A 26345-nucleotide genomic window follows, 5' to 3' on the forward strand; every position below is an offset into this window, starting at 1 on the left:
AGCATCCTGTATTTAATCAGATAGCAACATATTTAATACAATTTTGTTTAGACTTATACATTTATAATCAGATTTTTCAGTTATAATGTTCGTTTGTCCTACAGTTTCAGGGATTTGCTTTTATGGATCCTTGGTCTGAAATAATTAAAGTATCGCTTTTAGGCATGTTATATTCCTTCAGGGGTATATATTCTGCAAATTTGACCCTGCTAGGAGGGTGGAGGGGTAAAAAAAATAAAAAAAGTGTGGTAGGGGGGGGGGGGGGTATGTAAAAATTAAGAGGACTGAAAATTTTTTTTTCCATTTGTATTCTCTCCTTGGTGAAAAAAAAGGATATGTTAGAGGGGGGTATAATATGAATAAAATAAAGATATCTTAAAATATTTTTCCATATTTCCAATTCCTTGCTGGTAAAAACTAGGAGGGAAAAAAAATTTATCTGAAGGGGAAAATGAATCTTGTGCAGAATATACACCCTTGCATTTCTTTTTCTATCAGCATCGCCCTTTCAGACCAGGGTGAAATTTTTCTTAGGATTGTGGTGTTAACCTCCCTATGAAAAGTTTTAAAACTTTTCAAGGACCCATAAAACGCATTACTGAAAAGGAGAGCCACACCAGAGGTGGATTCTTTAAAACAATTTGCCCCACTAATCGCTTAGTGGGGCAAAATTGTTTTCGTGAAAAATTCACCAAAATCACATTAAAAGTCTACAAAAAATAAACAAAATCATAGAAGGGTTGTTGACATTATATTTTATTTAATTTTTGTAGATTATTTTTGTGATTTTAGAGGATTTTTCACGAAAACAATTTTGCCCCACTAAGCGATTAGTGGGGCAATTTTTTTTAAAGAATCCACCTCTGTTGTTATATTTCGGTACAAAAAAAACATAACAGACACACATCCTGTAACTTTTATATGGGGATGAAATAAGAAAATAAATACAAAATTTTAAGTTTATTTCTACAAAAAAAATCTTAAATACAAAATCATTCATAAATAGGTGTTTTGTACGATGTACAATTAGAATTGTAAAAAATAGTAAGCTTATAAATTGCAAAAAATAACAAATTCTTTTTTTTTGTGTAAAAAAACAAAAACAAGAACAAAAACATTCTAGGTATTTGAATAATATATTTTTTATAGAAAAATTATTACGATGAATTTCCACTTAAGTATATTATTGATATAAATTGCAGTTAAAAGTGAATTTCATGATAGATAATGTGAATACTTTTTTATTTATTTTTTTTCCAGCACTAATCAAAATAGTAGAAATTCGGATTTAATTACTTCTATACATTTTGGAAAAAATTCTCAATTATATCAAAGAAAACGGTTTAATTCAAACAAAAAAAAAACTGTAAAAACACAACATTATTTATAACAGCCACCCAAAAAATAAAGGCTTTAAAACGAAGAAAAGTTTTGTAGGGGTAATACTATAACTAAATGAACAAAAGTGTATACTTTAAAATACAGAATAAAACAAAAAAAAAGAATCAACTCCACTTTCTTATTAATATGAGTGATAAAATTCTTTTTTTATACATTTAAAAAAAAATTATTATCATCATTAGTGTATACAATAATTATATGCCCAAAAATACAAGATTATACGGGAATAGTCCTTTTCGTAACATAGCCCCATAAGGGGCGATTCGTCGTATTTTTAAAATGGCTTTTTATAGGTTATTTTAGGTTAGGTTAGGTGATTGCCCCACAGGGTAAGGTAATTGGCCCCGCAGGTTTAGAGCCCCCCGCAGGAACTAGTACTAGGAGAAAACCTACTGTGAAAAATACGAAGAATCGCCCCATAAGGTGCGATGTTACGAAAGGCACTATCCGATTATACTTTGTAAACTGATTTATCTAAAAAGATCTCCACCTCTTGGTAAGGAATCTAGTCCGCCCCCTCCAGAGCTAGGCAACTGAAAATAAAAAAAAGTTTAATAAAAGTATTTTTGTTCTGAAAAAAATCCTACATAAAATCATCATGGTCGATATTTATTTAAATAAAAAGCCTGTATTGTACGTCATTGCGCTTATGTATTTGTCCTAAAAGCAATTCAACAAAAGTTCGGGAGGGACGGGACATTGGACTTTCAAATATATTTGTAAATAAAGTTAAGTTACATGCTCATTCCTAACTTTAAAAGCATTGCGCACTTTGATTGGATGTTAATAAATATCCTCACTTTTCCAACAATAATGTTAATTTACAAGAATGATTATTTTGGGGGTGTACTACATCACATTTTAGTCCTTGAATTCTTTGAATCTAAAGGAATAAGACAATGGCCGATAAATTGACGTACCTCCCGAATGATGAAACACAAAATTATTCCTGCCGTATCGTTAAATTAGTGGTTGAAACGTTTGAACACTCAACTTAATAAAACAACCAATAAAAATTTACTTAAGTCCCTAAAGTTGTTAATCCAACGAATAAGAAAACGTTATTATGAAACTTTGGAGACTAGTGTATTAACAGCCGATTGTCTCATCTGACTTGAATCAGAGAATTAACTTACCACTGGGATATCTGGCAAAGCTTAAATATGAGATTTAAGGTCTGCTTCCACACACACACACACACACACAAACACACACACACAAACTTACCACTGGGATATCTGGCAAAGCTTCAATATGAGATTTAAGGTCAGCTTCCATATTTTTCATTTTCTCCAACTTCTCATAATATTGCTCAAGCCTTTCTTCTGCCTAATAAATAATTCTTATATTTAAGAGGTAGGATGCCTGTTTGTCTGTATGTTTTATCCGTTTTGAAGGAATATACTTAGCGGACAGGCCTATAGAAAGAATGGTTGCGCTCCCTCTAATATTAATGTATTGTAAATTAACTCTGATGAATTGAGCCATACTGATGAGCCCTAAAAGGGCGAAACACTGTGTTTATGGATATATAAGCTCGTTTGGTCAGGTATTAGGCTGAACTAGAGCACTATCAGGGGAATGAAAAACCGTACTAATTAGCCATAAGTGCAAGGCCCCCAACTAATCATAAGTTGGTTGAGCTCTCTGGTCGAAATTTCATTCCTTACTCGTCATGGGGTAATGGCGCAATGGGTAGGGTGTTGGCCTGGTAATCTAAGGGTTCCCGGTTCAAGCCCCGCCACGTGCAAAATTAACTCTGATGAATTGAGTTATACTGATGAGCCCAAAATATTGTAAATATATCTATTTTAGGAAAACATAATAAGGGGGGAGGGGGGGTTAATGCAACAATCTCGTAACCAATGCGCAAACGGCAAACTTTACATGAGTAATCCTTGGTAGGTATATTTTCCTCAAATCAAACAAAAAGTTGGAAAAGTATTTGCCAATATAACCTCTGTGTTATTGGGAATAGAAGCAAAGATTCTCTACAATTGACACCGAGTAACATCCGTCCGGCGTTTCGAAAACTAGCGCCTATTACACCTCTACTTACACCCTTGATAGAGAAATAGCCCTTAAAAACACAAAACATTTTCTATTTCTGCTTAAAACTAAAATTTGCAGTGTGAGTTTGCCTTAACCCCCTTTTCTCTCTTAAGTGCCCCTACAGGCCTTTCATGGTGTAGAGTAAAGAAATAAACTAAAGCGTAGCTGCTCAACAATTACCTGTGCTAATAATTCTCTCTGTGCTGACAAGAACTCACTCACCATATTTCCAACTCTTTTTCTCTCCTGAAATAAATTTATTAGGCTCCAGTTGGTTTCGTGACACCGCCGCCCTTTATCACGGTCATAATATCCACGTATATTCTTCATCCATTGATGCTACCGCCTTTTATCTTAAGAGACTGTGACATATCCCCTCTTAGGGGGCGATTATATCGCCTCTTAAGATAAGGTGGGAGAAGATCCCTCAAATTCTTAGTAGGCAGCTTGTTTATCAAATTATACATTTTGTTTGTCCGTTAAGATCTCGCTAACCTCTGAACCACTTAAGGAAAAAATCACAGAGGTCCCGAGATAGTTTAAGATTCTTTTATCGATAAGGTATCGATAAAGAAGTGTAGCAACTCTATACTTTTAGTCAACCTGTTGATTCCTAAGACGATTGGATAAAATGCTATGGGTATGCTTATTTTGCTTGTTACTTTTTATTTCTGAGTTTCTTTTCTCTTTGTCTACTTAAAAAAACGACCAAGCTTATATTGCTTGATTCACATGAGACAAAATGAAATGACAATGAAGTATATCTTCATGTAGTGAAATATTGTAATAGAAGTGTAGTTTTAAAAACCTTTCAAAATTTAAATAACATTCATAAAAAAAAATAAAAATGCCAAGCAAACGTTCTAAAGCTAGATATTGTATCAATATAAAAGTTTTGGTATGAAAGTTTTAATTTTACGTCAGTAAGAATCAATAAGTTGAAGGACAAATAAATAGTTTTCAACAATTAACCATAAACTGTCTTGTGGTGTTTGTTTTTCGTAGATATCTGGGAGGGAGGGAGGGGATATTTGGCTGTTTATTACATTAGTTCCCAAAGTTTTTATGATAACGTTTTCTAATTCGTTGACTCTTTGGGTACTGATTAGATGATTTATTAAGTTAAGTGTCAAAACGTTTCAACCTTCAATTGTAATCTACAAAGGGGGTATTTTTGTTTATCATTATAATTGGAAAGTTGGACTTACATCAATTTATCGTCCATTGGTTTATCCCTTTAGATCCCTGCGTGGATATACAGAGATAGGACAATGGATAATGAATTAATTTTTCCCCTCATTAATATTCGTGTAAAATATTATGAAAACATAAAAAAAATTGAGGAGCAAGGAACTTAAGATATTTTTATTTGGGTTGACAATCCGAATACGAATCCGGAATCCGCCCAATTTATGGCCAATTTAGGAATCCAGAATCCGAATATTGATTTCGTTTCTTATAGCGGATTCAGATTCTTAATTGTTAAACTAAAATTAGCGTCTTGAGTTTTTTCTTTCAGCCCCCCCCCCCCTCTTTGAAGGCAAAGATCACCACCCCCCCCCCCATCTCTCCCCACCTACACCATCAAGTAGAGAGATCAGAAAATATAAAAAAAACAGCTTTAGATTCTTCACAGTACCCGGTGTAATTAAATCTCTTAAAAATTCCTACCTTTAGTTCTTCTTGTAGTCTTGCGTTATAATCCTTGAGTAGGGACGAGGCTTCTTCCACCTTATAATAAACAATATTTATTCCCGTATCGCTTTGAAACCAATTAATATCCGCTGGATTAGAACCGGTACTCAGCCATACTGAAAAATTATGTCTAGACTCGTATTAAATCCAGTTCCCGACGAAATCTTGGAGCTAAAAAAACTGGTTTTAATATTATAATTGTACATTTTATATCCGCGGAAAGCTGTTTATAATACGATGCGAGAAATAACTATTAATAAACTAGCTCCTTTGACATCTAAAGATGTAAAGTAGATGTAATTTTTAAACGAACAGTCATACCATTAATTTAGGCAAAACAAAACTAAGCTATTCTGCATAGATTTAAACACGTAAATAGTCAAACACAAAGACAGCGATCCACTTATTAGGTTAATTCCATTTTTATGGGCCCTTGAACAACCATCAAAATATCAACAATACACGTGTTTTTAATACGGTCCACAACCAGGTTAAAGGGTTCTTTCACCCAAAGTTCCTGTTGAATATATACTTACCCCCCCCCCCCCCTTAATAATTTTAATACATTGAAAATCAAGACGGGGGGTACCCAACCCAGTTCCAAATATAATATAGCAACCCACACTATTTTCAATTTATTTAAAAACAAGGTAAATCTTTGAAAGCGTCAGTTAACGTTTATACCTGAACTAGAAGAGCTTTTCCCTGGGTGGCTGAGGTTATAGTTTCCAGCTTAGCTATTTCTGATACCTCGGGGGGCAGTTTAGCTATCTTCTCTCTAAAAATTATAATTAGATTATCTATCTCGATACCGAAGCGAATAACACGTCCACTCGCAGTGAAGTTATGTGGTGGGTTCGACTGTCATAACGTTAAAAATTGTGCTTAATGCTATTATAGTATATTACAATTAAATTACATTGATTCCGATTTGACAACATAATATTAAACTCTGCTAGCTTTTGTATATATGTTAGATACGCATCATATGTCATAACAAAATTTAGAAGTCTATCTTCAAAAACAAACTAGAAAATAACATTATCACCAAAACATTACGGACTAACTGACGAACAGTGTGAATTATAGAGTAGCTTCGCTACTAAAACTAGACCAGTATGACTTCAATATGTTTTATGACTAGATGCTCCAAATAATTTTCCAAATAAAGCGAGAAACTTAGAGTGTAATTAATAATTACAGATTCTTATTGGCTAATTTAGAATGTATGTATCTAGATTATCTTTAGTACAGTTTTGTGTCTCTATTGGTGTAACGAACATTTTAGGTAACAAAAGATACACACACACCGACAAACTTTTTGGGTACCCATATAAAATAAGTCTTCAAGACCATATAAATGATCATGAAGCATTATTTTTTTTACAAAAAGGCATAACTAGACCAACCTGACTTCAGCATCACTGCTGGCGGCATTCTCCAGGTTCTGCAGGGCAAGGATAAGCTCTGGGGTGGTTTAATTATACATTACATTTTTAGTTTTTATCTTATTTGCAATATTTTAGAGCCTAATCTCTATTTATTCTCTTATTAATTCACTTTAAAGATGCAACAATTTTATAATTAGCTTAGACTAAGTGTTCTTTGATAATAAAAAAATAAGATAATTGGATGATGATAACTACTTGAAGTAATTTTTTTGCAAAATTATTAAATAATTTTGCAATGTACTTGAAGTATTTATTCAGTCTATACCTATTTAAAAATAGTTAAGATTTTTTTATGAGATTCAAGGTCCGGTTAGGGTAATCCTTTAAGGGAAGCTTCATTACTGTCTTTGGGTAGTATCAGGGTTAGAACAGTCCTACATTCCTGGAGACTTTAGGTTGAAGAAACTTATACAAAATTATAATTTTTAATTTAAATTCTGTTAAGTAACTTATACTATTGTAATGGAACATTCCTTCAGGTTCAGGTGGGTCACCAGATCCCGGGGACCCAAGTCTGGGGCTCAGCAAGGTTGTAGAATCTTCCAGTAAGAGTCGGCTAATACTTGTATTACTGTCCTCCTTAATATTAAAGAAAATAATACACTGATAATTTTAACAAATGAAACTTACGTCAGTGAAATGCAATTGTAATCGAGGTCCCGAGGACGTCCGAGCTAAAAAAAAAATTGGGGGGTGGGTGAGATAAAATTATTTTTTAACCTACAATAAAAAGTAGTAAGGTTTTTAGTCTGTTCGTAAAAATTTTGCTAACCACTGGACCATGAATCTAGATCTTTATTTAAGATAAGTTTCATATAAGTCATGGGCAGATTTTTATCTATTATTTCAAGTTTAAAATGTCCCTTAAAGTAATAGGATTTCTATCTGTACGAGTGTCATTAGCAAGTACCTAGAGTAGTAGAAATTGCTTCCAGAAAAAAATGAATTAAAAAAAAATAATTTTCTTTTTCAAAATAAAGTGCAGATTCCATTTCACAAGTGGTTACAGGGAGGTAACTGCTAGTAAATATTAAAGTAAATCTTTAAATGTGTGCGTGTCCCTACCAAATGATCTCGCTAACCACTGAACCGATATGGTTCCCATATAAAATGAACCTTCTCATATTTCCTTGGAAGGTTTATAGCTATTTTGGGGAAGAGTACTACCATTGAACCTCCCAAGAGAAATTGCCATACATAAAAAATAGCCCCCTTAACATTTTTTACCTATACCTTTTTCTTTTACCTTTTACCCCTCCACTTCACAAAGAGACCTACAGCGGCATAGCCGCTAGTAAATATTAAAATTTTATAAATAATAACCTGTGATTGATTAAGCTTGCGCAGAGGACTCTCCAACATTTCATCAATATCAATATCTGATTTGCGTCGTTCTGCATCTATTTGAGCGCTGCTGGGGCCAGATGATTTTCTTCGCGGGGTTGAACTCTAGAAATAAATACGAAAGATTATAAAGATGCAGGGATCTAAAGGGATAGGAAAATGGCCGAATTGATGTACCTCCCCAATGATGATACACCAAACCACTACTTCAATAGATTAATTTTAGTGGTTTCTTTAAGCTTTAAAAAAAGTAAAACTAAAAGATGAAAGTTACCTTAAGGCTGTCTGAACTCGTATCCAGTGAAGATTTTGTTTTCTGTGACCATAATTTCTCCACACTCTAAACAAAAGAATAGTTTTTTTTTTATCGCATCGTATTTTAGAAAAATTATTCAATCTAGTTTTGTAAGGAGGGACAAAGGGCGCGGGCTTACAAAACTGTTATTGGTATTATAATTCTTATTTTAATATTCGTGGAAAATTGTCTGTAATAAAGATTCTTCAGTATGGCTGAGGCCCGGTTCTAATCCTGCAGATATTAATCGATTTCGAAGCCATTCTGGAAAATGTATTCCGCTAGTATAGGTATATATTTTTCTCCTAAAGGCCAAAAGTTCAACCGCTGGTATCAGCATAAGTTTTTTATACTTGTACAACATAGACGACCCTCATTTATTAACCACCTCAAAATCTTAAAAAATGATTAGTTACCCCCCTCCTCCAAAACCTTATTTTATATCCCCTTGAATAAAAAGCATGGACGTCCTTGATATCATACATACTATTATAATACCTACACAGTACACACACTTTGTAATAAGTGTACATAAAAACTTAGAATGAACAAGGATAACAACATTCCTAAGGTGTGGAGCACAAAAGAACTTGAATGTAAATACGGACAAAAAGATTTAAAAGAGAGGTGCAATACGGTCATAAATCAAAACTAAATCTATTGGAAAAATATCTCAAAAACTTTTTTCATGCATTTAGGAATCTATTAATAAAAATATACAAGATTATATGACCTGGAGCAAAGTTTTCTCAAATATCTGTCTTTCTCCCCAAATATTAATTAACCTGAAATGAAAAGACAATACAGTAAGTATACAGTATACACAATACACATTAATTACATATCTTAATCTTATATCATCTTACTACAAGGAATAAAGGCATATGTAAATTAAGTCGAAAGATCCCTTTTTGCACCTTCATTGGTTGGGGGGTGTTGAACTCCCCCCCCCCCCCCATTATCTCATCTCCTATAAGAGCTAGAGGGCTAAAATTTTTAGTGCAAGTCCCCTGTTTGATAAAGTATTTCCTATAATAAGTAAGTCAAAGTCATACTACGCTTCATTCACCCTTTTATTGATCAATTTTTGTTTTTCGACCCCCCCCCCCCCCCCAACAACAACATAAATTCACACTGTAAAAACAAATGACAAAGCGTTAAAACAGTATCTCTGGATGGAAGCCTGATAAGACAGTAGACACTTTAAAATGTTTGAAATATATCTTTATGGCTATTAAAAAATCTCAATATGATCATACCAGAATTAAAATATATTGATAAAATATTGGCAATAAATGTATCCTTATGAAGATTTAACAGAGGTTTCATCTCGAAGTGTGCCTATTCAGACAAACCTCCCCCCCCCCTCCCTTCCTATAAAATCAAAGGGGAGAAGAAGCTTTTTCAGAGTGTCTCTTATTTCTATAGGTCAGGTAAGATTCGGTTAGGTAAAGGGTAGCCACGCAGTATAGATAAACCCACTTTGTACTAAAAAATGTACATACATAATTGAAAACACGTTATCAAAAGTTTTTTTTATTATTTTAGTACAAAGAGGGTTATTTTTTCAATATAGTTGTATGTTACCGTTTAATCAAATGCACTAAATAAGTCAAACTGTTCTTATTGATGAACATTTTATTGTATATATATATATTTGGTCATAATTTAGAACAGTTTGACTTAATAAGCGCATTTGACAAAATGGTACCTAACACATAACTTAATGGAGAATACGAGAAAAAAAATTTCCCTCTTTTTAAAGACTATTTTGTATTCCTTATATCCCTGGATGTGATTATGTAACAACATGTCTACAACAAGATTCCATATATTATTAAAAGCGAAGCTATAATAAAATTTGGGTCTGACCGTCCGTCCGTGTCAATTTAAACTTAGCATAATAATTCTTGTAGGAGTTAGGTACAATGAAAACAGCGTAGGGTAATGCCTGGCGAATCCGGTATTTTTTCAGTTTTTTGAAAAAAAAGGATAAAAAATTTAAATGAGACTAAGACCATTACAAAGATCTCGGAAAAGAATAACAGGCCCGAAAAGGATGTTATCAAAGGTCAAAAAAATTTGTCGTCCGACTTTGAGACCCAATAAATACCCTAAAAATTCATCTCACAAAAAATTGCTTATATACTTTTTAATTTTATAACGAACAACTTAAGTTTTATGTTCTTTTCTGTCAGTCGATTAGAACATGAAGATAAAGGTCATTTAATGAAGGAATGTCGAAAATTACCGACTTACTAAGTAAATTAAGTATTGAGTACTAAAGCAAGTTTGGGATGGATTTATATGGAATTTTTGTTTATGTTGAATATTGATCATGTGTTTACTTGTGATCAATGTTTATAGGTCTGACAATTTGATTATTAAGCTCTACTGTTATGGATGCTATCGACCTTTTTATTCAAATGAGTTGCTTTACATGTGACACATATATAGAATTACTCGGAGAGGGAGGGGACATTGGACTGTTCATTACACAAATCCCCAAAAATTTGTAATAACGTTTTCTTATTCGTTGAATCAACAACTTTAGGTACTTTAATTTAATTTGATTGGTTGGTTCATCAAGTAGAGTGTCCAAATGTTTATACCACCAATTATAATCTACAGTCCATCAATTTATCGGCAATTGTTTTATCTCTTTAGATCACTGAAAATTACTTATATATTATATAATCCATTTACTAAGCATTCTAATAAATTCGGGTAACTTTTTTAAAATAGAACTTTAATTAAGTATGTTTAGAAAGACGTCATACAAGCTTAGACAGATTTTAAAAGTGGTGACTTTAAATCGTATCAAGCATGAAATGTTCAAAAGCAAGAAAAACAGGTTAGCACATTGCTAGATGCTGTGACCCTAGAATTTAGAGGCCTAAAGGTATACCTAGACCTATGTAAAGCTACCCTAATAAGGAATACTCAAACAACTTAGTTCTTATTGAAATCTTAAGCTAAACAAAAATTCTTACTCCTTTACAATGGGTGCTTACAAAAGGCGTTTTACCAGCAAAACTATAACTTAAATAAATAGGTTAGGGTAATTTACAGTGTTGGCATATTGGGCGGGCGGTTTAAGGCTATTTTATGTCCTTTTTATATGCTTTTTTACGACATTTGCCTAAAAGGATGCCCAAAACCGCTCACAACACTTTTGGGCAATCGGGCGGCCCGTTATCGAAAGAAGTGCCCGATATGCCAACCCTGGTAGTTTATAAAAAATAAAATGTCTCTTTTCAAGTACCTATGTCAAATCAAGTTTCTAAGACTATCATATAAAATATTTTTGGCTTAACAAGAAAAATAGAGATGTCACTCGGATTTATAAATTTAATATTGAATTTGGATTGTAAGCTTATTTTAAATCATGTTATCTTTAGTTACATCTCTATATTGTTTTTTTAAAGTTGTGAAGCTACTCTATAATTCTAACTGTCCGTCCGTCCGTCAGTCACGAAGTGGGGGAAACATGTCTTTCTATTCAAGATACAAGGCTGAAACTTTTCTTAAAGGTTTCGTGATTTTAAGTTTTTGCATATTCTCTCTCTTTCTTTTCTTCGTTATGAAAACAGATAATCTGCTCTATAACTCACTTTGGCCATTTGTTATTTCATAATAGATTTTGTGTTTCGCTACTTATGGATGTTGTCATCCTTGTTTTAAATATAAAATCTTAAATAACTATTTACAAATCTTTGAAGAATGACTAATTTTTTAATTTAATTTCAAATTAAATAGGTATAAATGAGGTCTTTCCACGAGTTTTAATTATATACTAAATGTTTTAAGGAATATTCACAAACATAAAGTATATTCAACCAATGAGGGAGGGTACGATGGGCTGTTTGTTGGACTAGTCCCCAAAGTTTTATAATAACGTTTTCTAATTCGTTTGCTTAGCAACTTTGCGAACTTTTGCTTAATTTTGATTGGTTAGTTTATTAAGTTAACTGCCCAAACGTTTCAACAACTAATTGTATTGTATAGAAAAGGTATTTTTTTGGATCACCATTGGGGATGTACACCATTTTCTGGGCAATTGTCATATCCCTGTAGATCCCTGATATTCTATGTACGGGTCGGTCCAAAAAATTAATTTAGCGTGTTATAATTGTCCTATCAGTTTTAAAATTGTCATGGAGTTTCCGGTAACAGTTAGATACAATTTAAAAAAGCATAGGAACTCTATAATCAATTCAAGAAAGTCCATACATCCATTTTAAACATAATAACTTTTAGAAGCATCCTTATAATTTAAGTCTTAAAATGTAAGTATGTCCATATTTAGTATTCTGTGTTTAAACAATTTTAGGATAGATTTACGCGGAATGTTTGTTTAAACTTCTAGATAATGTTGAATACAAATATTTAGCTACAATAAATTTTGAAAATGGCAAGGCTCCTTAAGGGGCGATTCGTCGTATTTTTAAAATGGCTTTATGTTATTTTAGGTTAGGTTAGGTTATATTGGGTTAGATAATAGACAATTGGCCCCGCAAGCTTAGAACCCCCCAAAGGGGATAGAAATGGGAGAAAAGCTACTGTGAAAAATACGAAGAATTGCCCCTTAAGGTACAATTTTAGTTTTAAAAGTGCAGAGCGATATTATGCTATTTTTGTTCATTGGTTTGTCTGCTAACGATAGAAATTGTAAGTAATTTATCGCATCGTAATATAGACAGCTTTCAACGCAGATATAAACATAAAAATTAAATGATTAAAGTCCGGGCCTTCGGTAATAATTTAAAATTTTGTGGAAAATTGTCTGTAATACGACCCTATAAATAAATTTTCAGTAAGGCTGAGAACTGGTTCTAATACAGCGGATATTAATCGGTTTCGAAGCTATACTGAAAAGTATTTTAAAGCACATGTATTAAAACATTATACTTTGAAATTACAGAAACATTTGAATGTTTATTTGATTTAAACTGGTTTCCATAAATGTCTATAAACACGAAATCACAATACTAATCTATGATATATGGAACTGGCACTATGCTATCATTTCAGTACCAGAAAGCCTCCAAGAATCAAGTATAAATTACATTCCTGTGAATCCATTAAGAGAATCAGAATAATTCATTTCGTTTGATTCACATTTCTGCAAAATTTACGCAAATTTCATAGGTATGTGAAATCTGCCAAAATATGTTTTAAACAAATCTCAAATCCTATTATGTAAGGTAGTATTCTTTTTATGACTAACCCCTGAACCGATATGATTCTTCTTTACAGCTTCTTATAAGTCCAGAGAAAGATTTTAAGTATTTGGGGGGAGGGTACTCCATCCCCCGCCCCGAAACAAAAAATCCTCTCTAATAATTTTTTTCTTTTCTTTATATAAAGAAAATGAAAAATTAAGAGTTGGTGTCTTGAATTTAACCCCTACAACTTCAAGTACACCTAGAGGCCTCTAGGGGCGTAGCCGCCAGTTAATGCATAAACTTGCACTAGTAATTAAATTCTTACCTTCCCAAAGATTGTTTAATTTTTTCTTCCAAGTTCAAAGAGGCCAAATGGTGGAAAATTTTCTGCAGAATAATGGCATATTCCTAAACAAAGATTTGATCTTTGACATAATTATATTATTTTTAATTCTACCTTGACTTTGAAAGATTAAAAAAAGTTTGTCTGAAAAACTGCCCCAATTCTGTGAGATATATAACAGGATGTTTGTCTGTTTCTGAGTGTTCCCGTTGAACCAATATGGTTCTACTTTACAATACAACATCTTATAGGTTCTGAGAAGGTATATACCTATTTTGAGGGAGGGACCACCATCCTCCTAAGAGAAATCGACCCCTCCCCCAAAAATTATTGCTCTATCAACATTTTAAAACTACAATTGAAAATTACGGGGGGAGGGTGAATTCCCCTTCCCCACCTTAAGTGCCCCTAATGGCCTCTAAGGCGAAGCCGCCAACAATACATAATAAAATACCATTCCTAACACATAAAAATAAAAAAACAATCAACCGCTTTCGTTAAGTCAAAGTAACACTAATTAAAACCATCGCGGGAAAAATGAAAACATACAAATCAACCTAACAAACAAATTAAATAATCTACTATAAACATGCGAGTTTTATGATAGGTAATAAAAAAGTTTGCAAATGCATCTAATTGTAACCTCGATGTAATCTGTTTGATTTTTATATAAATAATCGTAGGTAAGGTTCAAAGCGATAAACAAAACAAGGATCGTATTTTCCATGCACACAGTGAAATTTATTTGACGGGTTGGCAATCCGAATCCGCCCAATTTTTGGCCAATTTTGGAATCCGAAATCAGTTTTTTAAAAGCGGATTGGGATTCTTAATTGTTAGGCTAAAATTAGCGCATTGAGTTTTTTTGGTCCGAATATATATTTTAATTTTTAACAGTCATTTTGGCCGCTGTAGGGTCTAGAAATAGAAGAAAATCTACTATGAAAATATCATATGAAAAAACACAGCTTTAGATTCTGCCCAGTACCCGGTAAAATTGAATCCCTTAATTTTTTTTAAAGTCTTTTAATATATTGCTAGAATCCGGAATCCGTCAAAAATAAGAATACGGAATCCGCGGAGAATGCGTTTTATTTTTAGACGGATTCTTGTAAGAATCCGAATCCGGTCCAAAAATTAGACGGATTGCCACCCCTAATTTTGAGAGAAGAGTATCTTGCCCCAAAGTTTATCTAACCACTTCCTGCATCTATGACTTAAAAACAGCTTATAAAGAACATTGTAGGGGGCTAAAAGAAAGGGGTGTGACATCCTGCAATGGATATATTATTTAATTTGATCTTATACCAGATTTTCATGTTCCCTAATAAAGTGAAACACGTAGCTAGCTAAAATAGGAATTTCCCCTTCCACACCCATTACCCCATCCGCTCCCCTCTTACTGGATGAACGAACTGACCAAAAAATGAGTTCCATGTTAACAAGCTAAATTGACGAGTTTTCCACTTTCATAATATCCACGTATATTCTACATCCATTATAACTTTGTTTAATTAAACGTATCTAAGTGACCCTAAAGAACAGACAGACAGTAATTCCTCCATCTGGTTAATATAATGTAGATATTTTACCTAGGCCTAGGTGGTAAAAAAAACAATAAATAAATTCTCGACAGTAAACTTTTCTCATCAACTTATGAAACATAAACTTTTAACTGTTATTGAAACTTTGTAAATGTGTAACAAAGACGACATTGTTAGATAGTAGCGAAGACCTTGAAGTGAAAAAGTCGATTATGTAAACAAAATTTAAAATGGGAAAAGCCGTAAATTAAACCACTTAATAATATAGATTAGCACTTCTTAATTTAATTCCTGAAGATAAACAAAAAATTTAAAAAGCAAGAAGTCGTACGTTTAAAAAGTCTATTAGATTTAAAAGTAAAATGTGAAATTCGGTGAATTCCAAGGTGTTACAAACAGACAAACAACATTGTATTATATAATAGTTTTATTACATAAATTGTATGTTATCTATACTTTTTGTTATTTCCTAGAATTGTGGAAATTAAATAGTTTCAAAACTATTTACAATTATAATGTCTAATCTAACACAAATTATTTTGGTCAAAGTTTTTGAGTGAATTGGAAAATTGTGGTTGACCCCCTAGCCTTAGGAGGTTTTTCAATGATTTATAAGATACTTTTCTGAAAAGCAAAGCTTAATTCGACCAACTATTTAATAGATCCTTTGCTTCAAATATAATAACCTTACCTACTACTTTGTATTGACTACTAGCGACTGTGCCCCTAGCATCTAAAGTGCCCTGTATTCAAATTTGTATGGAAATAATAATTACAGCCTAATACCATCCCAAGATTCTAATTTTAAAATAAAATAGCTTAAAACCATCCACGGAGCCATGTAAAGCTAATGGAGAATTTAGTCATTATTGAAATCTTAAGCTACAGACCATAAAAATCATTACTACTTTATATAAACTATTTCAGGAGTAATCCACCCCTTTCTCTTGCTAAAATCAAGTTTCCTAACATAAAAAGTTTACCTATGAGGATGCGCGAAGCGCAACCGAAATTTTTGCCACCTCCATTAAACAAAAATCAATCCAGGTGTATTATAGACAGCAAGAGGAATTTTATCTTAATGTCAGGTTGATGTATACCCCCCCCCCTCCCACCCCCTTCATATTCAACATTATCAAAATCTCCAAAAGTGTCTTTGACTGGTAAATTAAATTTTTCACTCTCCCTTTAATTTTTAATTAAGGGTGTGTGTGACTTTTTTAACCTTGACACCCTCGCCTAGGCTTTTTTAGGGGGGTGTATCAGGAAGGTGTAGACTTTTAAGTTGTGAAGGTGGTATAGAGGGTGGACACCCTGCTTTTGCACGTCACGTAACAAAACGGGTATTAACTTTATGTTTTTATCTAATGGGAATTCGTGAAATAGTCTGTAATACGATACTACTATACATGATTTTTAAATATGGCTGAGAAACATTTCTAATCCAGCAGATATCAATCGGTTTCGTAGCCATACTGGACCAAGTTTACCTTAACATACTCGGGTCCTTTCCTTCTGCTGTTCTGTACAACATCGTTGGCAAGGTACATAAATGTCAGTTTTCTGTTCACACACAAAACACTTTAACACTTTCCTTTGCATATAATTCCATCTAAATAGCAAGTCTTGAATTGGTTTCGCTTAAACATTCTATTGGAGTAAAATCATCTTTAGATAAAAAAAACCCGGTTAGGTATAAAGGGGAAGGTAGGTTGTGCTAAAATTCCGTAAATGTGTGAGTTTTAAGAATTTATAATAGAAATAGATCTCTAAAATTTGACATGGCAGTTGCTTTAATGGGGTATAACGTGGATATGTACTATATTGTACTCTATTAGAGCAACTGCCATACAAAATTTAGAGTTCAATTCTATTTTAAATTCTTAAAACTCACACATTTACGAAATTTAAGCACAACCTACCTACCTCCGCCTTTTTTCATTTTTCATATCTTCACAATTCCATATTGTAAGGCCATTAGAGCAACGGCCATTCCAAATCTTAGCGTTCTACTCCTGTTTTTAGGTCTTAAAAGACACACCTTTACGAAAAATGAGCAGAAAAAAATATCATTTTTGTAACAAAAAGAAAATTCTCTAAAGACAGGGGGAAAAAAATATTAGCTTGCGGTTTTTTTTGTTTATAATACAAGGAAAACTAAAATTTTGTGTATCAATCAAATGGTCAAAATTATCAATTTAGAAAAAAAAAACATCAGAGAATGAAAGCAGGGCTCGGCAGTAAGTACCGAACTTAAGTCACAATTATTCTTGTCGGCTCAAGAGTATAAAACGTAGGGTAAATTAATTTGACTTTGGTTCGAATTAGGAGTGTCCAAAAATTTTCAACAATCTTAATCTATACCTAAAAGTTAATTTTGTTTATTACATTTTGTGATGTACATAGATTTATCTCCATTGTCTTATCCCTTAAGATCCCCGAGTAAAGGGATAACTTGTACTGAAGTTAAAGTAAACAAATCGGACTTCAACTAGAAATACACATTAATGTCGATTTATCTATCTAATTTTACAAAAATTAGATAAATAATTAACTTCAAACTTTATAATGAAACAAATCTCAATCTAAAAAGTTTAAATTAGAATGTTAAAATGTTGTGCCTCGACTTGTCAATTGATTTAAAACTTTTGTACCATACTTTGATAACTGCCCGACTGTGAGCCCTGAAAAAAAAGTAATATTAAAATAAATATCCTACGTAGTAACTTAGTAATGCTTTTTTTGTCTTGGAAAGATCTTTGAAGATACTGATCCGAATTGGATGTACTTTTTAGTGAAGCTTTAAAATGTCTTGGGATGGCTATATGTAAATCAAATGAGACTAAAATTTCTTTTGGCTATTTTCCTAACCTTTTACTCCCTCTCCTAGAGGCTATGGGCGTAGCGGCCAGTATTATTATAATGTAAAAAGTATATAAAAGCAAAAATTATAGCAAATTTCGATATTTAAACGTGATCGTTTTAAGACAGTACGTCGTTCGGATAGTCATACAAACAAAAATATATCCTAATTACAGAATAAACATTAGTAGGTTGAGAAAGTATGCTTTTGGCGTACTCTTACTAAACATTGCGAAAATAATATTTTTCCCTAATATACTCAATAGGTTGTGGAATCACTTTCGCGATTATTGCAAAACAAAGCCATAAAATGAAGAATTTCGATAAGATTAAAGAAAATATGTTCTGTTGTTTGTAATAATAGCCATTGTTTGATAAAGTTTGTACATAAATAGTCATGGAATAGGCTAAGACTCCTTTGTACAGAAACTATACTAGGGTCAGCTGAAGCTCCACGTTCAAGCACACTATAAAATGACTAGCTGTCACATGGGAGCAACTCTTTATTACCTCACTCTCGCCAAGTATGGCAGGTGTCTCATAATATTGGGTATTTTTTCCACATATCTTCCATAAAGTTGTGTGTTAGTACTTATCAAGTCAAACTGTTCTTAATTTTCACCAAATGAATATAAATGAAATATTCATAATTAAGAACAGTTTGACTTAATAAGCGCATTGGACTAACTGCTAACACATTGTTTTACAGAAAATATGTGAAATGAATTACCCTATTTGCGGTTCTGAAGGCATGATAGTGTGATGCACAAGAGCAGAAATGATTATTACAGATCCAACATATTTTTTGTTCTTTATCAAATTATAGAACAACTTTTGTTATTTACTACTATATTATTCATTTTGTTTGTAGTGAAGTTACTCTATAAATCACCATGTCTATTATATAGACAGCTGAAACTTTCAGTGAAGATTTCTATGAGATAAGCACATCTATGGTAAACACTGTTTCGTCCACCTGTATGTTGGTCATGCTTTAAAAGACATTTACATCTTAAAGATTTCATGTCTCATAAAGGGGGGGGGGGGGTAATGCAACCATCTCGTAATCAGTGAGCAAATAGTTGGAAAAGTAACGGCTAACGTCTGGCGGCTCAGCCGTTTTTCCATTTTTAGCTATCTATAGTGCAGAAATTATAGTATATGCATTATAGTCACGAAACCTATATCCACATAATACTCTTTGCCACTCCAAAACGTAATCAAACGGTTCTAGAAGTTTTAATAATGGTTATTGCTATCATTTAACATGAGTTAAACAAATATATGTTTTAAAAAGTTGATTCCTACGTAATTGATGATGGATTTACCCTGAAATAGCTAAACGGCTGAGCCGCCAGCTGTTACTTTTTCAACTTTATATTCGATATAGGGAAAAAAAGACCTACCCAGGATTACTCAGGCAAAAGTTCAGATGGAAATTCGAATTCTAAGTGCCATTTGCTGATTACGAGATGGTTGCATTAAACCCCCCCCCCCTTACTTTGAATTTTTGCGTATTCTTTTTTAGTAGCGAAGCTACTCTATAATTCACAATGTCCGTCCGTCTGTCCGTCCGTCTGTCCGTCATGAGACAGAATAGGGGAAACGTGATTTTCTCGGCTCCTATTAAAGATAGACAGCTGAAATTTTTTGACAACATTCTTATTATTAAGGAGCACAATTAACTATAAAACATCAAGGGCGGTCGGACCGCTTTTTGGCAGGTTTTAGGCTATTTTTGTATTTTTCACATTTTTCTCCATATCTTTAGTGTTTATGGTCCGATTTTAAAATTTTTTTCAGTTATTGATATCAAAATTAAATTTCCTGTCGTTTAAAGTAAACAATCATGACGGTCAAACTGCCATTTTGCAGGTTTTAGGCTATTTTTGTATTTTTCACATTTCCACCATATCTACAGTGTTTATGGTCCAATTTTCAAAATTTTTTCAGTTATAGATATAAAAATTAAATTTCCCGTCATTTAAAGAAAACAACCATGACGGCCAGACTGCCTTTTTGCAGGTTTTAGGCTATTTTTGTATTTTTTCACATTATTCTCCATATCTTCAGTGTTTATGGTCCGATTTTCAAATTTTTTTCAGTTATAGATATCAAAATTAAATTTCCCGTCGTTTAAAGAAAACAACCATGGCGGTCAGACTGCCTTTTATCAGGTTTTTGGCTATTTTTATTTGTTTTACACATTTTCCCATACATTTGGTGTTTTTAGTCCAATTTTCAAACTTTTTTGGGACATCAGTATCAAAATAATTTTTCTCATTGTTATGAGAATCTTTTATGTAATCTACTTTGACCGTCGTCATCATTAAAAATAAAACAAGGTTTCGAGTTTATTTTCTCCAATAAATCTATTCTTGTTTTTAATAAATACACTTTAAATCTACTTTTACGTATTTCCATCCACGATTTTTTGTGCTTTGCTACTTATGGATGTTGTCATCCTTGTTTTCTCTTCTCTTTTTAATTATTTAAAATCTGCTTTATTTTAATTTTTTTGTACTTCGCTACTTATGGATGTTTTTATCCTTATTTTACCTATCCAATTCGGACTTAAGGAACAATAATATTAAATAAAAAAATGAATATTTTGTCATATGTATAATTCTAAGAATAACAGAAATATATGGAAAAAATGATACATTCATGAAAAGAATTAAATAAAAGAAATCAATTGTAATCAAATCATGCATGCATTAGTTCGGTTATGGAAACCAAGACTATCTTAAGGGATAAGACAATGAAAACAATTGTTATACAGCCCCAACGATAATTAAAAAATTTCTTGTAGTTTAAATCATTAATTGAAGTATTATACATAACCATTCAAGATAATAGTTATTTCTTTCATCGTATTATAAACCGCTTTCCGAAGGCACGGGCTAAAAAAACTGGTTTTAATCTTATGATTGTACATTTCTATATTCGTAGAAAGCTGGATATAATACGATGCTAGACATAGTTTTGTCGTATGGATGAGAACCGGTTCCTATCCACCGGATTCGAATGAATATGAGAAAATATTTTAAAGTATTTAAACACTTAAAACAAACGAAAGTGACAACATGTTAACAAAACTTTGGGTACCAGTACAAGCTTGGAGCCCCTCCCTACCTGTTTTCTTGGCGGTTGGGACACCCACAACCCCCCCCCCCCAAAAAAAAAAAAAAAAATTCCCCCACCAGTTATTAGACAGTTATTTTAAAATAAATGGCAGCACCAGAAATGCTTAATTCTTTTATTGACTGTTAAAAAATAACTAAAGTTTCCACTGAGTACTGTCATGTACTTTTTTTGGTCCTAGGACAAACGCAGGAGTCCCAAACGTCGGAGTGGACAAACGCAGGAGTGGACACTTAACCTAACTTCTTTTTTAGACCATCTAACAGGTTTTTTTTAAATGCCTGACCCCTTCGGAAGGCTTCTTTGTACATTCATATCTTAACCTAACCTAATCTGTACAGAAATACTTAATTAAATTAATATTTTTACACTCCTGCGTTTGTCCACTCCTACGTTTGGGACTCCTGCGTTTGTCCTGGAACCCTTTTTTTTACAACTTTTTTACCATAAATTTCAATTTGCTACCTATGATGCACCAGCCAGGTTGAAATGCTTTGGATTTCTTTCTGGGAATCTTTTAGGTTGGCCAGTCGTTTCTCAAACTCACCATCAGAATATGCGCTCATTTTATTTTTATTTGTTCTGAAATATAAAATTTTGTAAGATTTCTATAAAAAAATAAGTACTTTGATATGAATAAACTAATAAACAAACGATATAACTTAATTCCTTTATAGATTTCTATTTTATATAACAACTTTTGTTCTTTAAGTTATTCAAAATATGAATTAATTGGCTTAAGAAATTCCAAATATCACATCACACTGGGAGGGCATAAAGAAAAATATAAATTAATGAAGATTTTAAAAAATCTATTATTGAATTTAAATTAATTGGCTACCTATTGTTTTTAATTAGAAGTAAAACTAAGAGCTTTCAGAGTCATAAATAAGAATAAATATTAAAAAACAGTCTTATATTATATAACATTGTTTTCTTTAAATCAATAATCCATTCTTATAAATAAACATTTTCAAAGTTATTCAAAATATTCAACAGGGGTATAGGACCAGTAAAGAATAAGTTTTAAGAATACCTACTGATAAAACAAAAATTCCAACATTCATAAAAGCAAAGTTCTAAAACAGTTGGATCGAAAATTAACACTTGCAGAGTGTTAAAATTGAATTATCAGAATATAAATGTATAAGAACAAACAAATTGTACCTAAGTAATTCTTTTGTAAAACTGCTTAAATACATGTTACTGTTTAAAAACCAACTTACATCTTAGCAAGTTTTAAATGGACGTACGGACTTTCTGGTAACTATTATAGAGTTTCTGAGCTTCCCAAGTCGTACCTAACTGTTATAGGAATCATCATACAATTCTAACCTGTTTAAATCAACGAAGAGAGCTAACTGTTCCGGACGAAGGTGCGAACGGACGTACGTACCGACCCTTATTACAGAAAAGCTTCGCTTTTAAAAAGAGAAGATAGGGAACAGAAAACGGAAGAGAGGGAAGAGTAGGTGTTTAAGGTGAAGAAAGAAAAGGTTGAAAAGAAATGAGCGGGTGGTAATTATGGTGTAAGAATTTCGCAGACAAAGTGACACTTATAGAGTACTTTCGCAATTAAACATTTAATTTTGTCATCCTTCTTTCTCTGATATTATTCCATTAATTCTCCCAGTAGCAGGCTGATGTTAGTTCCCCCGAAACCGAATGAATTCTTAAGAACCAGTCTGCTTGGCAGATTAGAGGATTTATTTTCAATATTGCTGGATAGTGGAGGAGGTGTAAATTCTTTATCCTGAAATTAATCCTGTTATAAAATATAGTAAGATGCTTAAAATGTCAATAACTACTGAACCGGTTGGGTTTCTATTTTAGGAAAGCTTCAAATAGTTTCTGTGATGGTTTTAGGCTATTTTATTTTAACGTTTAAAACTTATGATGGTTTTAAGCTATTTTCTAGACTCTCTTTGCCCCGTCGAATACAGATGCTAGGCCTTGTACAAACTAAAGAATAAGGACATTGGAATGTAAATTACATATACACTAAAGCTTTAAATTATTTCTGTCATTGGTAAGCTTAACATTATTCGAGGAAAGATTTAGGACTTGAATTTATAAGGTGGCATACAAGGAGTAATTATTGTTTATCATAATTGGTGGAGAGTGGGGGGGGGGTTAGGAAGATGATATTTACTTAATATCCATTGTCCTATCCATATATCCATGAATAAATGATATACATGGACAAAAATATTGAAAAAAAATAAAAATAGCTCCATAATAAATATTATAAAATTTTCAGACTTGATAAATAGAAAAATGTTCCTAATAAGATAATTACAGAAATGACTAACAAAGACTAAACCTTGTTTGTTATAGAGAAGCTTCGCTAACTGCAAAATAGTTTTAAAATAAAGACATTACGTGAGAAATAAAAATAATTATTTATCAAAAAAGAAAATCATTTGATTTTCATGATAACTGAAAATGTACTTCATAATTAATTTAAGGAAAAACATATAATAGAAATTCAAATATATTATCTATTACATTACATCTTTTTTTGTTGGTTTGAAGTGTATAGGTATAAAGTTAATAAGAAAATTATTTAATATAAAGTTTAACAAGGTAGAAATTAATTGTTAAAATGATACATAAAGTATGGAAATTTCGATTAAGGAATTTCTACGCTTTTGAAGTTATACCTAAGATTTACAGGAATCTTTGTGAGTGGGTTAAAATAGATAGAATGATTATAACATGCCTAAGTGAAAACCATAAACGCTGTACCTATTTTTTATAATTCAAATAAATGTCACCTGAACTATTTTGATATTTTTAGAAATTTTTTGGTCCAGTTTTGAAATATTTATAGTTGGTGGTATCTTGTTTTCCTACTCCGAACAAAAACATGAAATGCATTGTAAAATGTTAATTTCACAAAATATATTAGAACCTAAAATTAGCTGAGAATTGCATTATTTGTTTCCTCTTTGAAGATATTAACTTAATTTCAACGGTAGAATTTTATTTTCTATCACATATTTTTTTTAAAAAATGAAACCTAAAAATCGTACTCAAAATCGTTTTTTACCTCAAATAAATAACCAATTTGTGTTTCAATGTGTTTTACATACAACTTAAATGGTTCCTTTTACTTTTAAACATAAAATTCGGATTAAAAATCTACTTAATTTAGATAGGTAGGTATATTGACAAGTTTTTAAAATTATCAAAAAAAATCAATAGCTAAATCCATAAAAAAAAAGATAAATATAAAACCATATATATCTGACAAAATAAATAATAAACTCGGGGGACTTATAGAAATGAGATGTATCTATGTATGTATAAAGGTATAATGAATATTAAATGACAATTATATAAGCAAATATAATATTGAATGCAGTCAAAGATCACAGGGATAGGGAAATGAAAATGAAGAAAATCATTGACAAAAATAATATTGTATAACAAACTAGCGGCTACGCCCCTAGAGGCCTGAAGGGGTACTTGAGGTGATGAGGGCTTGAATTTAACCACTCCTCTATTTTTTATTTTAGTTTCAAAAATAAAAAATAAAAGGAAGTGGGTGGGGTGGTGGTACACTCCCTTAAAATAGCTTTTCACCTTTCAAGGACATATAAGAAGCTACACTGTAAAGGGGAACCGTATCGGTTCAGTAGTTAGTGAAATCATTCGCTAAAGACAAAACACCTAGCTGCTTTAAATTATAGGATAAGTAAATATAACACCTTGATATTTATAAGGCATTGAATCTTTGTTTTTTTTGCAATAACAGCTTACATGTCCAAATTAATGTTTATTTCACAGAAATATTCAGAGAGAGAGAGGGAACAATTGGCTGTTTATTACACTTGTCCCAAAAGTTTTCTTATTCGTTGACGTAACTTTGGTGACTTTCACTGAATTTTGTTTGTTTGGTTAATTAACGTTTCAAACACTAATTTAAATCTATATTAACTTTGAGTGTCATCATTAGGGCTATACATGAATTTATAGGCCATTGTCTTATCCCTTTAAATCCCTGAGAAATGTTACTTGAACAAGAGTTAATTTAATAGCTGATTACCCCCGCCCTGTCACTGAAAAAAAGACATAGGTTTCCATTTGTTATTTGTATGCGTGTGTTGGAAATGATTATTGTATCTTTTTATCTGATATGTGTGTACAAAGAAAATATAATAAATATGTACCAGGGATCTAAAGGGATAAGACAATAGCCGATAAATTGATGTACATTGACAATGATGATACACAAAATTACCCCTTCTGAGATTAAAATTAGTGGTTGAAACGTTTGAACAGTCAACTTGATGAATAAAAAAATCATAAATTCACTTTAGTCCCTAAAGATTGTCAACAAATAAGAAAATATAAAACTTTGGGGACAAAAATACCGAAAATTAAAAATGTTATTGAAAGCGCAACTAATCTAACACTGGGGTCTGTCTGTATGTCCATTCGAGTTTGGTAGGCTTCCAAAAGCCCTAAACTACACTTTACTATATCCCCTACTCAACAAGACTATCCAGTTACCATAGGGAAAATTTCATAAATAAGAATTTGAAAATATCTTCCATTGTCCTATAACCATATCCATGCCCTGAAAATCGATTGGATGTTGCACCAGATTTTCATACCTATTAATAATACAAAGTAGTACGATGTCTGTCTGTCTGTCTGTCCGTCCGTCCGTCTGTCTGAAGCTTAAGATCTCGGTAACCACTGAACCAATCGGATTCTACTTTTGAGGGTATATACCTATTGGTCCTGTGGTGGTTTTAAGCTATTTTCTTTAGGGGTGGGACACCCCTAACCCCCCCCCCAAAAAATAAAAAAATCCTCCCCCCCAATGAAGTATAATTATACTAGCGGCTTCGCCCCTAGCCTCTAGGGGCTTTGCCCCAAGAGGTTTGATCAACCTAATTTTCGTATTTTAGATTTAAAAAGAAAAAGTAAAATTTTTGTTTTGGGGGGGGATATTTTTCATTTTTTAGGGGGGGTTGGGGGTGTCCCACCCCCCAAGAAAATAGCTTAAAACCATCACCGGACCATTAGGTATAT

The 26345-nt window shown here is 32.4% G+C and overlaps 2 protein-coding genes across 5 annotated transcripts in view; both read right to left on the bottom strand.

Moving 5' to 3' along the window:
- Positions 1–949: 949 nt before the first annotated feature.
- On the bottom strand, positions 950–21886 carry LOC145331445 (regulation of nuclear pre-mRNA domain-containing protein 1A). Of its 4 annotated transcripts, none has more exons than XR_013883731.1 (15): positions 21765–21886; positions 17915–17977; positions 16784–16856; positions 13732–13814; positions 8972–9023; positions 8218–8283; positions 7923–8048; positions 7073–7178; positions 6558–6615; positions 5833–5926; positions 5125–5184; positions 3634–3699; positions 2629–2730; positions 1807–1934; positions 950–1633 (listed from the first exon to the last, which is right to left on the bottom strand). XR_013883731.1 is itself a non-coding variant. In XM_080176092.1 (15 exons), exons 1-14 carry the CDS (start codon positions 21863–21865, stop codon positions 1872–1874), a joined length of 1113 nt encoding a protein of 370 aa, XP_080032218.1. In that variant the 5' UTR covers positions 21866–21886; the 3' UTR covers positions 950–1633; positions 1837–1871. The 4 variants fall into 4 exon arrangements, 2 of the variants coding, with proteins under 2 accessions (XP_080032218.1, XP_080032217.1); XR_013883730.1 differs by having other exon boundaries at positions 1795–1934; XM_080176092.1 differs by having other exon boundaries at positions 1837–1934.
- A 384-nt stretch (positions 21887–22270) lies between these two features.
- Positions 22271–26345, bottom strand: part of LOC145331444 (3-oxoacyl-[acyl-carrier-protein] synthase 2-like) — a 32136-nt gene continuing 28061 nt past the window's right edge. The window contains exons 14-15 of the mRNA XM_080176090.1: positions 24077–24147; positions 22271–23052 (exon numbers count right to left, since the gene is read on the bottom strand). Of these exons, the coding sequence (XP_080032216.1) occupies positions 22912–23052; positions 24077–24147 (212 nt within the window). The 3' untranslated portion in view covers positions 22271–22911. The remainder of the gene's footprint in view (positions 23053–24076; positions 24148–26345) is intronic.

This window comes from Acartia tonsa, chromosome 11 (genome assembly GCF_053477335.1).
Source record: "Acartia tonsa isolate MP-2025a chromosome 11, ASM5347733v1, whole genome shotgun sequence".
NCBI lineage: Eukaryota > Metazoa > Arthropoda > Copepoda > Calanoida > Acartiidae > Acartia > Acartia tonsa.